Source organism: Scyliorhinus torazame, chromosome 4 (genome assembly GCF_047496885.1).
Source record: "Scyliorhinus torazame isolate Kashiwa2021f chromosome 4, sScyTor2.1, whole genome shotgun sequence".
In the NCBI taxonomy this organism is placed as follows: Eukaryota; Metazoa; Chordata; class Chondrichthyes; order Carcharhiniformes; family Scyliorhinidae; genus Scyliorhinus; species Scyliorhinus torazame.
The window spans coordinates 151466140-151479545 of NC_092710.1; the positions used below are offsets into that span (position 1 = coordinate 151466140).

Genomic DNA, 13406 nt, shown 5'->3' on the forward strand with positions numbered 1-13406 from the left:
GTACAATGTCCGTCGTTGTTCCTTTAAGCACTAAAGTTTAATAATGTAAAGGCTCCTTCAAGTTTTGATTGCAATTTGTTTCCTCGTTTGAAACTTTCAGAAAGATTTAACCGTGACGACGAACACTATTTTATAATATCGCAATTAAAAGTTGCACAGTCATCCTTAAAAAAAAGCAAAATCGGAGGCGTCAACTTAATTTAAAACCAGTCAGTAATCCGGTAATGAGTTTGCAAATTTTTAAGGAAACGGTTAAGCGCCCGTTTGAAAATAAACTCACAGTCCTAATGTATTCATGAAGGCGCCGAGCACCCGAAAGTATTTAAAGAGAAAATCTTCAGAGGGGAGAGTTTTGTATTGGTGTTAGATGAAGTGAGGATGTTATAACTTTCCCGCCGAAGCCCCCCGCCCGGGCTGGCTGTGTGCAGCAGCGGCGGGGGCTCCCGCGCGTTCAAACCATCGCCGGGGTGGGTAATCGAAATTGCCGCCAAGGTCGGCGGGTGCCGATTGGCCGGCGGGTGCTCTGACGTCATAATTGGGGGGCGGTCCCGTCGCCGATTGGCCGGCGGGATTCGGCGCCAAATTCCGACTAGTATTTGAGAGCGAAGCCGGCGCGCGGGCTGGACAGCAGCAGAGACCCCGAGACAGAGGTACAGCCAGACTCAGTCAGGAACCTGCCCGCTCAAAGCAAGCAATCTATTTCTACAACCTCATACACGTCAACGTTACTTCAAAATTTAGTTCTCTTCTGTATTTTTTGTTGCATCTATCCCAATCCTTCCAACTAGTCAGCAGGTCTGATCTTGTATTTAAAAAAAGAAGAACCACTATTTTATTTTAAAACCAATCAATCCGTCCAGTTACCAAAATGCTGTCAGTCCGCACCCCCCTCGCTGCCAAGAATGAGAATGTCGTCTCTGCTCAGATGAGCAACCTCTCTCTGAAGGAGAATACGGTGAGTATAAAAATAAACTTGCAAATATGCCGGGCGGTCCTTTTTAAAAAAAACTTAGTGGAGTTGACTGCTTTGTTGTTACTCTTCTGCAGCCGCCTTCTTTGAATAGCACTCGAGTCCTGGCCAGTAAAACAGCTCGCAAGATCTTGGTGGACGCTGATGTCAAGGTATGTTTAAAGCAGAGGCGTTTGAGTGTGACGCTATTTAAAAAAGAAATATTCTACCCAGCCTCTCCCCTCCAACTCTTATTTAGTGCAATGATGTGCTGTTCCATTCTGGCGCCAAATAGTTGTGCGCCTCCCCACCTCCATCCAGCGTTTACTGCAGGGAATTCCTAATGCTTTCTGTAAACTAATCTTTGTGTTTATTACAAATAACAATTTAACAACAAGGCAGCACTTTAAACTCGGTTACTTTTTTTGGGGGGGTGGGGGGGCGTAGTGAATGACGCCAAAGGTAAATGTGGAATGAACCAGCGATTTTGTGACTTTATAGACGTGACCTCTTAAAAAAATTATTTTAATGTTTTTGTCTCCAGGCACAATCTGAAAACTTGATTAATTCCTCGAGGTTAGACGACGAGCCTTTGTTGAGGGACAATCCGCGCCGTTTTGTCATCTTTCCTATACAGTACCACGACATCTGGCGGATGTATAAGAAAGCAGAGGCTTCCTTTTGGACCGCAGAAGAGGTATATTATTGCCGTAAAAAGTATTCAATTGCGATTCTTTCACCATCGATTTTGATATCTATTCTGTTTCCAGACCCCCACCCAGAATGTTCTGAGTAAAGTCTCCAGTGGCCTCAATTCTTTTGCTAGGTAACCCCTCTCAATGTTATCCCAAATAGGCCACTAGGAGGAGGTGTCCTCTCCCTATCTCCTTGCTTTTGATTTCTTCATACGTGTTGCACAATGCCGAACTGCTTGATCAATACGAAACATCCAATCAGATTTTGGGAAGCTGCAATACGGGCAATTGACTCCTGTCTGGAATATACTGTGGCAGCAATTGGGTTCATAACTCACCTGTGGAAGTTCACGACGAAGTGGCAGTGTTAAACGTTTCCAGAATTGCTGCCATTGCTTTATGACCACGTCCATGGAGAAATTGTTATCCAGATAATACTCTTTCATGTTCTCCCCCCCCCCCCCCCCCCCCTAAATAATAATTGCTTATTGTCACAAGGAGGCTTCATTGAAGTTACTGAGAAGTCCATAGTCTCCACATTTTGGCTCTGGCGCCTGCCTTCACTCACTGACCTTCCATCCATTGCATTTGCTGGGGGGGTGATCTGTATTTATCGGCATCTGCCCTTTTGCAATAGCCCCATGCAAGTAATAACCTTTTTTACTTTGCCCATACACATCAATACATGCCTTTAAGAATCTACCTACCTGTCTAAAAAAATATTCAACGACTCCCATGGCCTACAGGGGCAGCGTTCCAAAGTTACACAACATTGAAATAAATCTCTCTTTCTCTCCTCCTCCCCCCCCCCCCACACACACACCACCCTAAAAGGATGACCCTAATTTTAAAATAATGTCCCCAAGTTCTTGACTTGCCCAGAAGAGAGTGCTTTCCACGTTGTCACGAGCAGTTAGGATCCTGTGCACTTCAATCCAGTCATGCTAAAGTTTAGCATTTCATTAGCCTCTGCCAGATTTTTGCCTGCTAATCTGATATCCACCCCTCTGATATCCACCTGTAACCTCTATCCTCACCTCAACAGGTCCTGGCCCTGGGTCACTGTCCGTGTGGAGTTTGCACATTCTCCCAGTGTTTGCAAAAGATATGTAGGGTAGGTGGATTGGCCATGCTAAATTGCCCCTTAAATGGAAAAAATGAATTGGGTACTCTAATTTAAAAAAAAACATACTTTCTACCTATCGTATGAGTTCACTATCCTCCATTACCTAGCTCCCATGAAACACCATTATCTTGACAACCCTCTTACCCATGCCCTCGGATGGTATCTGCTCCCTAGGGGCTGGTTTAGCACATAACTAAATTGTTGGCTTTGAAAGCAGGCCAACAGCACGGTTCAATTCCCGTGCCAGCCTCCCTGAACAGGCGCTGGAATGTGGCGACTAGGGGCTTTTCACAGTAACTTCATTTGAAGCCAATAAGTGATTATCATTTCATTGTCCCAATCACTGGTCAGGGGTGGGATTCTCTGACCCGCTGCACCAGTGCCCCTGCCAGAGGTGAGATTCTCTGGCTCACCAGCTGGGCAATGGGGTTTCCCTGTGGGCAGCCTCGTGCTGCTCCAAAATCCCTGGGTGTCATTATGCTGCTGGTGCGACAATCCAGCCCCGGATCTTTGTAATCCACAGCATTCTCATTCCCCTCCAACTTCTCATCCTCCTATGCTCACCCAATTTCAAAGTTCATCATAATTCTACAGCTACCAATCTACTTGGATGCTATTTCCTCAGAAAGAAAGAAACATTCCACATTAATACTTGTGCTTTTGTAACAATTTTTGCTTTTTTTCCTGAGTAGCATTTTATTCTTGAATTGTGTACTATATGACTAATGTTTATAAATAACAGGTTGACCTCTCGAAGGATCTTCAGCACTGGGATTCCCTGAAGTCTGAAGAGAGACATTTCATTTCTTACGTCTTGGCATTCTTTGCAGCAAGTGATGGCATTGTTAATGAGAACTTGGTAAGAATTTGTTCTTTGACTGGAATTCCATTCTCTGGGGCATCTTTATTTGAATTGTTGAGTTTTATGCTTATTTAATCGTTTTATTTGTCATAGGTGGAACGTTTCAGTCAAGAAGTTCAAGTGACTGAAGCTCGTTGCTTCTATGGATTCCAGATTGCAATGGAAAATATTCACTCTGAAATGTACAGTCTTCTTATTGAAACATACATTAAGGATTCTCAGGAGAGGTAATTGGATTCTCAGTGCATTGGAGATACATAGGCTACTCTGTTCATTTTAAGCATTTAAAAAAAATCAAATTGTGTATCTTCCTAGGGACTATCTGTTCAATGCAGTTGAAACTTTGCCATGTGTGAAAAAGAAGGCTGACTGGGCACTGTACTGGATTGGTAACCATAGAGCAACATTTGGTAAGTACAGTGAGTATATTATTTGTGGAGGAGAAATGTTTTTTTTCATTCAATTGTGTTCACCACTATCGCCACCCTGCAATCTAACTAGTCCTCTACACAATGCATGTTTACTCCAGATAGCCATCTAATCTGGCAAATCACCCTCTTTGTAGCCCCATGTCTGATCTATTTGATCATGGCTGATATGTTTCTCAGTCCCATTCTGCTGCCATGTCTCCATATCCCTGATCACCTTGTTAATCAAAGTCCTATCTATCTCTGTCTAAAGGTGGCCTCAAATTCCTCCTCCATTTTAAAGGATTGTCTCTTCAGCCTGAGGGTTGGCAACAAATGTTGGCATTGCCACTGATACCCCAACAGCTGGTGAAGGCATTGAAACAAAAAGACAGCTTCTAACAGTGGTCCAAAAATGTGCATGGATTGTAAAACATGCAAGTTCAGAGCTGCATGTGTGTCAGTACCCTGAGGAGATCTGACATGTGTGCTGAAAGGTTCAGCACAGCTCGTGGAGGCGACTTGGGCCAGTGTGGAATTCCTACATACTTGCTCTGAAAATGTTACATGCTTTAGTATCCAGCCTAACTGATCAATCTGTGTATAACAGCACCATCCATTATTCATCCATACTAACTCCAGTCACTTGCCGGAAAGATTTAGACTTTAAAAATAAAACTTGACTGAATACGCCAGCTACTGTGAAAAGGGGGCATGTGCTCCCTTTCATTGTCCAAATGTCTCCGGTTATGCTGATGCTGACCCTTTGTTACTTTAGCTGGGGTCCTGGTTGAAAAATCTTAAAACGCCAGAAACCAGGAATTGAAGTTGTGAAACCTTTCTTGACATCTCAAATCATCATGCAGCACGGATTCAACCAGAATAGCCCACCTCTTCACAATCTTGGCACTGGGGCGACAGATGAATTTATAAATGCTTTATTATAAATATGTCCCATGTATGTTTGGAAATGCATTATATTGGAATAAATTACTGAGCTATTTGTGAATTGGTATTTTGATTAAAATGTGTCCATTATTATATGATAGTTAACATTTGAACATTTTAATTCACCAGGTGAGCGAATTGTAGCATTTGCTGCTGTTGAAGGAATCTTTTTCTCCGGATCCTTTGCTGCTATTTTCTGGTTGAAGAAACGAGGGTTGATGCCTGGGTTAACGTTCTCCAATGAACTTATTAGCCGAGATGAGGTATGATTCTTGAGTGAGTTGTTCATCTAGTGCATTCAAGTCTTTCATCCTGGACTTGACCATGACTTTTTTAAAAAATACATTTTATTCAAGATTTTTTGGCCAAACATAAAACAGTACACAGTTTTTCTTTTTAACAACAATAAAACAATATAAATAACAGTGGCCAGTTTTAAACAAATAAATAATATATAAACAAAAACTAAATGGCAACTGCCTTCTCAAAAATAGTTACACTCAAAGTACAATCTAACAGTCCCAATATACATTACCTAAAACAAATTCCTATACATATACAATAACATCCCTGAGAGCCTGCCTGGGTCCTCTCCCCCTCCCCCCTGGGTTGCTGCTGTTGCCTTCTTTCTTTTCCATTCCCTCTATCGTTCTGTGAGGTAGTTGACGAACGGTTGCCACCGCCTGGTGAACCCCTTAATACAAACTTGATCCGTTCTAGCTTTATAAACCCAGCCATGTCATTTATCCAGGTCTCCATGCCCGGGGGTTTGGCATCCTTCCACATAAGCAATATCCTGCGCCGGGCTACTAGGGACGCAAAGGCCAAAACATCAGACTCTCTTGCCTCCTGTACTCCCGGCTCTTCTGCGACCCCGAATATAGCCAACCCCCAGCTTGGCTCGACCCGGACCCCCACCACCTTCGAAAGCACCTTCGCCACCCCCACCCAGAACCCCTGTAGTGCCGGACATGACCAGAACATGTGGGTGTGATTCGCTGGGCTTCTCGAGCATCTCCCACACCTACCCTCTACCCCGAAAAATTTACTGAGCCGTGCTCCAGTCATATGCGCCCTGTGTAAAACCTTAAATTGTATCAAGCTTAGCCTGGCACACGAGGACGACGGGTTTACCCTACGTAGGGCATCAGCCCATAGCCCCTCTTCGATCTCTTTCCCCCAACTCTTCCTCCCATTTCCCTCTCAGCTCATCTATCATGATCTCACCCTCGTCCCTCATTTCCCTATATATCCGACACCCTACCATCCCCCACCCATGTCTCTGAGATCACTCTATCTTGCACCTCCTGCGTCGGAAGCTGTGGGAATTCCCTCACCTGTTGCCTCGCAAAAGCCCTCAGTTGCATATACCTAAACGCATTCCCTTGGGGCAACCCATACCTTTCTGTCAGCGCTCCCATACTTGCAAACGTCCCATCCAGGAACAGGTCTCTGTTGTACTACCCCAGCTCTTTGCCATACTCCAAATCCATCCATTCTCCCCGGAACAAACCTATGGTTATTTCTTATCGGGGACCGCACCGAGGCTCCCGTCCTTCCCCTATGCCGTCTCCACTGCCCCCAAATTTTTAGTGTTGCCACCACCACTGGGCTTGTGGTGTATTTCTTCGGTGAGAACGGCAACGGTGCTGTCACCATTGCTTGTAGGCTGGTCCCCTTGCAGGACGCCCTCTCCAATCTCTTCCACGCCGCTCCCTCCCCTTCTCCCATCCACTTACACACCATTGAGATATTGGCGGCCCAGTAATCTCTACTACGCTGCAAGAACCCCCTCCTCCCTCTCAGGGTCTTCCCGGCCCACACAAAACTCATAATACTTTTCTCAATTCTCTTTTTAAAAAAAAAAAGCCTTCGTGACCATCACCGGGAGGCACTGAAACACAAAGAGGAATCTCGGGAGGACCACCATTTTAACCGCCTGCACCCTACCTGCCAGTGACAGGGATGTCCCATCTCTTGAAATCCTCCTCCATCTGTTCCACCAATCGTGTTAAATTAAGCCGGTGTAAGGTTCCCCAATTCTTGGCTATCTGAATCCCTAAGTACCGGAAGTCTCTTGTTACCTTCCTCAGCGGTAAATCCTCTATTTCCCTGCTCTGCTCCCCTGGATGCACCACAAACCACTCACTTTTCCCCATGTTCAATTTGTACCCCGAAAAATCCCCAAACTCCGCATTATCTCTGGCATCCCCTCCACCGAGTCCGCAACATACAACAACAAATCGTCCGCATACAAAGATACCCGGTGTTCTCTTTGCCACCCCCACCCAAAACCCCTGTAGTGCCGGGCATGACCAGAACATGTGGGTGTGATTTGCTGGGCTTCTCGAGCATCTCTCACACCTATCCTCTACCCCCAAAAATTTACGGAGCCGTGCTCCAGTCATATGCGCCCTGTGTAACACCTTAAATTGTATCAGGCTTAGCCTGGCACACGAGGACGATGAGTTTACCCTACGTAGGGCATCAGCCCACAGCCCCTCCTCAATCTCCTCCCCCAGCTCTTCTTCCCATTTCCCTTTCAGCTCATCTACCATGATCTCCCCCTCGTCCCTAATTTCCCTATATATGTCCAACACCTTACCATCCCCCACCCATGTCTCTGAGATCACTCTATCCTGCACCTCCTGCGTCGGGAGCTGCGGGAATTCCCTCACCTGTTGCCTCACAAAAGCCCTCAGTTGCATATACCGAAATGCATTCCCTTGGGGCAACCCATATTTTTCCGTCAGCGCTCCCAGACTCGCAAACGTCCCATCTACGAACAGATCTCTCAATTGTGCTACCCCTGCTCTTTGCCATGCTCCAAATCCTCCATCCATTCTCCCCGGAACAAACCTATGGTTATTTCTTATCTGGGACCGCACCGAGGCTCCCGTTTTTCCCCTATGCCGTCTCCACTGCCCCCAAATTTTCAATGTAGCCACCACCACCGGGCTTGTGGTGTATTTCTTCGGTGAGAACGGCAGCGGCGCCGTCACCATAGCTTGTAGGCTAGTCCCACTGCAGGACGCCCTCTCCAATCTCTTCCACGCCGCTCCCTCCTCTTCTCCCATCCACTTACACACCATTTAAATATTGGCGGCCCAGTAGTACTCACTTAGGCTCGGTAGTGCCATCCCCCCCTGTCCCTACTACGCTGCAAAAATCCCCTCCTCACTCTCGGGGTCTTCCCGGCCCACACAAAACTCATAATACTCTTCTCGATTCTTTTGAAAAAAGCCTTCGTGACCACCACCGGGAGGCACTGAAACACAAAGGAATCTCGGGAGGACCACCATTTTAACCGCCTGCACCCTCCCTGCCAGTGGCAAGGACACCATGTCCCATCTCTTAAAGTCCTCCTCCATCTGTTCCACCAACCGCGTTAAATTAAGCCTATGTAATGTACCCCAATTCTTGGCTATCTGGATCCCCAAGTACCGAAAGTCCCTTGTTACCTTCCTCAACGGTAAATCCTCTATTTCTCTGCACCTGGATGCACCACAAACAACTCACTTTTCCCCATGTTCAATTTATACCCTGAAAAATCCCCAAACTCCCCAAGTATCCGCATTATCTCTGGCATCCCCTCCGCCGGGTCCGCCACATATAGCAACAAATCATCCGCATACAGAGATACCCGGTGTTCTTCTCCTCCCCTGAGTACTCCCCTCCACTTCCTGGAACCCCTCGATGCTATGGCCAGGGGCTCAATCGCCAATGCAAACCATAACGGAGATAGGGGACATCCCTGCCTCGTCCCTCTGAAGCCGGAAATAATCAGACCTCCGTCCATTCGTGACCACACTCTCCATCGGTGCCCTATACAGCAACTGTACCCATCTCCAAAGCCGCACCTCCCACAGATAATCCCACTCCACTCTGTCGAATGCTTTCTCAGCATCCATCGCCACCACTATCTCCGCTTCCCCCTCTGGCGGGGGCATCATCATTACCCCTAGCAACCTCCGTATGGTCTTGTTCAGCTGTCTCCCCTTCACAAACCCGGTTTGGTCCTCATGGACCACCCCTGGGACACGGTCCTCTATCCTCGTCGCCATCACCTTGGCCAGAATCCACGTTTAAAAGGGAAATGGGCCTATAGGACCCACATTGCAGCGGGTCTTTTTCCTACTTTAAGTCTCCTGCAGCATAACCACATCTGCCTTTAATTTCTTTAGGTGTGCGAGTACCCGTGCCCTTTTAATCGGCCCGTTCAGCCCCCTCACATTCCACGTGATCAGCCGGGTTGGGTGGCTCTTTACCCCCCCCCCCCCCCCCCCCCCCTTGTCAACTAGCCATCCCCTTTTTTAATCCAGCCCCTCACCCGGTTCCCACATACCCGTGTTTCCCCCCTCGACGGCGCCCTCCTGCCTCGACCACCCCACCCTGTACCAGCTCCCCCTTCTCCCCAGCAGCAGCAACCCAGTTAACACCCCCCCCCCCCCCCTTTCTAGCGTAGTTGCACCCCCCATGTTACTACCAGAAATCAGCAAACTCTGGCTGACCTCGGCTTCCCCCATGACCGAGGCCCCCACTGCGAGGCCCCCTGCTTCCCTGTTCCCGCCATGATTACCATAGCGTGGGAACAAAGCCTGCGTTTCCCACTTGGCCCCGCCCCTAATGACCGGTGCCCACTGTTCCTCATCCTCCTCCCCCCCCCACCACAACATGGGGAAGAGAGAAGTTACAGGGTCGCAAGATTAACAACTTGAAAAATCATCCCCTCCCCCTTTTTCACCCCACGTAATCACCCCACCACTTTGTCCCAACCGTTCTTTTTCTTGCCCGCCTATTCCAGCTTCTCATCCACAATAAATATCCATGCCTCTTCTGCCGTCTCAAAGTACTGGTGCTTCCCTTGGTGTGTGACCCACAATCTTGCCGGCTGCAACATTCCGAATTTGACCTTCCTTTTGTGAAGCACCGCCTTAGCCCAATTAAAACTTGCCCTCCTTCTCGCCACCTCCGCACTCCAGTCTTGATATACGCGGATCACCGCGTTCTCCCACCTACAGCTCCGAGTTTTCTTTGCCCATCTGAGGACCATCTCTCTGTCATTATAGCAGAGAAATCTCACCACTATGACTCGAGGTATTTCGCGCCATAACTCGATAAGCTCCCTCCACCTCCCAACGGGCCTGTCGGGGCCTCCGATCCCATTAACGAGTGAAGCATCGTGCTCACATATGCCCCGACGTCCGCCCCTTCTGCGCCTTCAGGAAGACCAAGAATCCTTAAATTCTTCCTCCTCGCATTATTCTTCAGCACCTCCAGCCTTTCCACACCTTTTGTGTTGTGCCTCGTGCATCTGTCTTCACCACCAGGCCCTGTATGTCGTCCTCATTCTCAGCGGCCTTTGCCTTCACGACCCGAAGCTCCTGCTCCTGGGTCTTTTGCTCCTCCTTTATCCCTTCAATCGCCTGTAATATCGGGGCCAGCAGCTCCTTCTCCTTTTTTAGTTCTTCCACACAGCGCTGCAGGAACTCTTGTTGGTCAGGGCCCCATACCAAACGGCCACCTTCCGACGCCATCTTGCTTTGTGCTTGCCTTCCTTGCCGCTGCTCTAGAGGATCCTCCGCAATCTGGCCGCTTTCCTCCTTTTTCCATCCGTATCCAGGGGGGATTCCCTTCTGGTTTACCACAGTGTTTTTAGCCATTAAAATTGCTGTTGGGGCTCCTATTAAGAGCCCAAAAGTCTGTTCCACCGGGAGCTGCCGAAACGTGCGACTTAGCTGGTCATCGCCGCACCCGGAAGTCACTTGACCATGACTTGGTTGACCTGGTTTCCCCTTAGCTCAGATTCCTAAGCTGCTCCCATTGGTGCGAAGTTAGTTTTTTTGGTCTCCTTTTTGATGGCGAGTACTTTTTTCCTGCTTGTGAAAGCATCAACTCCAGTGTTGGTTTTTTGGGGCTATGCCTTTTTCCCGTTTTCAGCTTCTTGACTGGAGGAACAGAGAACCTGTTTAGTCCTTGCAGAGGTGGTTTCACCAGTTGTTTAAATAAGTTTTGGTCTAATTGCAGAAATATTCTATACTGGAGTAACTGTCACTCAGTTGAACATTTTGTAAATTTTTTAATACTAGAATGTGCTTAGTATTGTGGCTGTATGATGTCCTATTACAAATGGCAGTGCTCTATTCGCAACGCAGATTTTTTTTCTCTCGTTACTTCAGGGTCTACATTGTGACTTTGCCTGCCTGATGTTCAAGCACTTGGTACACAAACCCTCAGAAGACCGGGTGCGAGCAGTTATTCAAAATGCTGTCGAAATTGAGCAGGTAATTGATTTTGTTTTAACGTCTGGATTGCTAGGTTGAAATTGACATGGCGATTTATTTTATTGACGTGCACCAAGTATTGTAACACCCAGCTGATATCTAAGGTTCTGCTACTTCACTTCAGACTGGATCCCAACATCATGGTGCTCATGTGCTGTAATTCTTCAATTGGAAAGCCACTAACTGGGCCTCTGGTGAGCTTGGTGGCCAGTCTTGCCATTGAATTACAGACAGGAAATCAGTGAGCTTGCAGTGTCACTATGCATATGAGTGACCAAACACTCAATTGGGATGTACTTCATTTTGCAATGCCCACTTTTGTCCATTATTATTCTTTATCGATGAGGCTTTTGACAGGTGCGCACTAACATGCAGAAGGTATTCACTTTGAAAATCTTCTGGTCATGCACAGCCTATTAAGCACTTCCAAGAAGCTTCACCGGCCGTTCATGGGAGGGGAGTAGTTAGCCAGCCCTCCTTGTGCTGCCTCTTTGAAAATGGCAGCATTTCCAAAGGTGTGAAAAGGCTGACTTGCGATCTAGACATGCTATTCTCAAAGTACACCTCCATCTGACTGTCCCCAGATGTTTGGAAATATGAATGAAGTGTAATTTACAATGGGGTGAACTGAATTGGTAGAAAGATGCAATGAAATATAAATTGTTTTCCTTTTTCAGGAATTTCTGACTGAATCTTTGCCAGTAAACCTGATTGGAATGAACTGCACCTTAATGAAACGTTACATTGAGTTTGTAGCTGACCGATTGATGTTGGAACTGGGTTTCAGTAAGGTATGTTATAACTAGATTAAATCTACAGGGCTAAGTTCAAATGAAAAGGAACCATGTTAATGGCTTCTGTCTCTTTGTAGATCTATAAAGCTGAGAATCCATTCGACTTCATGGAGAACATTTCTTTGGAAGGCAAAACTAACTTTTTCGAAAAGCGAGTTGGAGAGTACCAGAGAATGGGTGTGATGGCTAAGACAGCTGATAATGCATTCACGCTGGATGCTGACTTTTGAAAGGACTTTGCATATGTCTGATGCAGACTGGATTGAAAATCCACTTGAGCTGGTGGTTCCAGAGATCACTGGTCACTAACCTGTATGATTTACATTTCAGAATTAGTGAATTGCACATTCTTTTAATAGGCTTCTGAACTCTGTGGCAGATGTTCACATTACCTCCGAATATGTAATTGTAAAATTGCATAGTTTACACAACAGTCAAAACTACATTGGTGCATGCCATATTAATGGCGCAGGAGCATTTTGGTTATGCAGTAGTATTTTGGTGTCAAAATGGTTTTGGCAGCCAAAGTGCTTACCCTTTGTTTAATACAGTTATTGTTAATTTTTATGGTGTACATATTTTAATGAAAATGCACTTTCTGAATAAAATTCAAAGCTACTTAATTTACAGTGCTTGTGTTCACTGGCCTGTTTTTGGTGTCCAGCAGGGGGTTTGGGTTCACTGGGTAGACACAATGGAAATAGTGGTGATCAGTAGGATTAACTAATGAAGGAAGGTGGGTCCTTTCCACTTTGAAGAAACTGTCAAGGGTGTATCAAATGGTAAAACATTTAGTCCTTCGAGCCTGCTTGCCCATTCCAAGAGTCATTGATGGATCTCCACGATCCCTTTAATTTCCATAGTACCTAAACACCCACTGACCTTTTGCTGTGACTAGTCAATGATTGAGAATGTTCTTTCTACCCAGGCGGGAGGACTCTGGGCCTTGCTTCATTTTCATTTTGCCCTAATAAATAAATAAGGAATGCTGGTCTTGCAGCATCTGGAGAAATGGTATTTCAGATCTGTAACCTAATTAAGGAAAAAATGGAGATGTTCATTTTTACCAAATTGCAGGGGCAGTGTGTGGGAGGAAGGGTAAGGTGTGATAAATGAGATTAAATGATGGTGCAAGATGGTAAAGAAAATGCATCTAGAGGAACTAAATGGCAGGATAGGTGCATCTGAACCACAAAGTAGAGGGAGAAGTAGAAGCCAGAAAAAAAAACTTGCATGATGGGGAGAAGGCAGGAGAATGGGAATGTGAAACATCAGCCAGGATTGAATGGTGGAGCAGACATAATGGTTTGGCCTAATTCTGCTCCGATGTCTTGCGGTTTT

General features: G+C 46.4%; 1 protein-coding gene and 1 long non-coding RNA gene across 2 annotated transcripts in view; one reads left to right on the plus strand and one right to left on the minus strand.

Annotated features, from left to right (window-relative positions):
• Positions 1 to 608: 608 nt before the first annotated feature.
• Positions 609 to 12694, plus strand: rrm2 (ribonucleoside-diphosphate reductase subunit M2). Its single transcript, XM_072498770.1, has 10 exons — positions 609 to 955; positions 1048 to 1122; positions 1494 to 1646; positions 3513 to 3629; positions 3726 to 3859; positions 3948 to 4042; positions 5117 to 5250; positions 11167 to 11271; positions 11949 to 12062; positions 12143 to 12694. Exons 1-10 carry the CDS (start codon positions 869 to 871, stop codon positions 12293 to 12295), a joined length of 1167 nt encoding a protein of 388 aa, XP_072354871.1. The 5' UTR covers positions 609 to 868; the 3' UTR covers positions 12296 to 12694.
• Positions 5126 to 13406, minus strand: part of LOC140410542 (uncharacterized) — a 77157-nt gene continuing 68876 nt past the window's right edge. The window contains exon 2 of the long non-coding RNA XR_011940681.1: positions 5126 to 5315. This is a non-coding gene — a long non-coding RNA (uncharacterized lncRNA). The remainder of the gene's footprint in view (positions 5316 to 13406) is intronic.

Excerpts from the sequence above, each read along its gene's own strand:
- rrm2 (XM_072498770.1), top strand. The coding sequence starts at position 869 with ATGCTGTCAGTCCGCACCCCCCTCGCTGCCAAGAATGAGAATGTCGTC. Across the intron at positions 3,630-3,725 it reads GCATTGTTAATGAGAACTTG|GTGGAACGTTTCAGTCAAGA; the intron begins GTAAGAATTTGT and ends TATTTGTCATAG. Across the intron at positions 3,860-3,947 it reads ATTAAGGATTCTCAGGAGAG|GGACTATCTGTTCAATGCAG; the intron begins GTAATTGGATTC and ends GTATCTTCCTAG.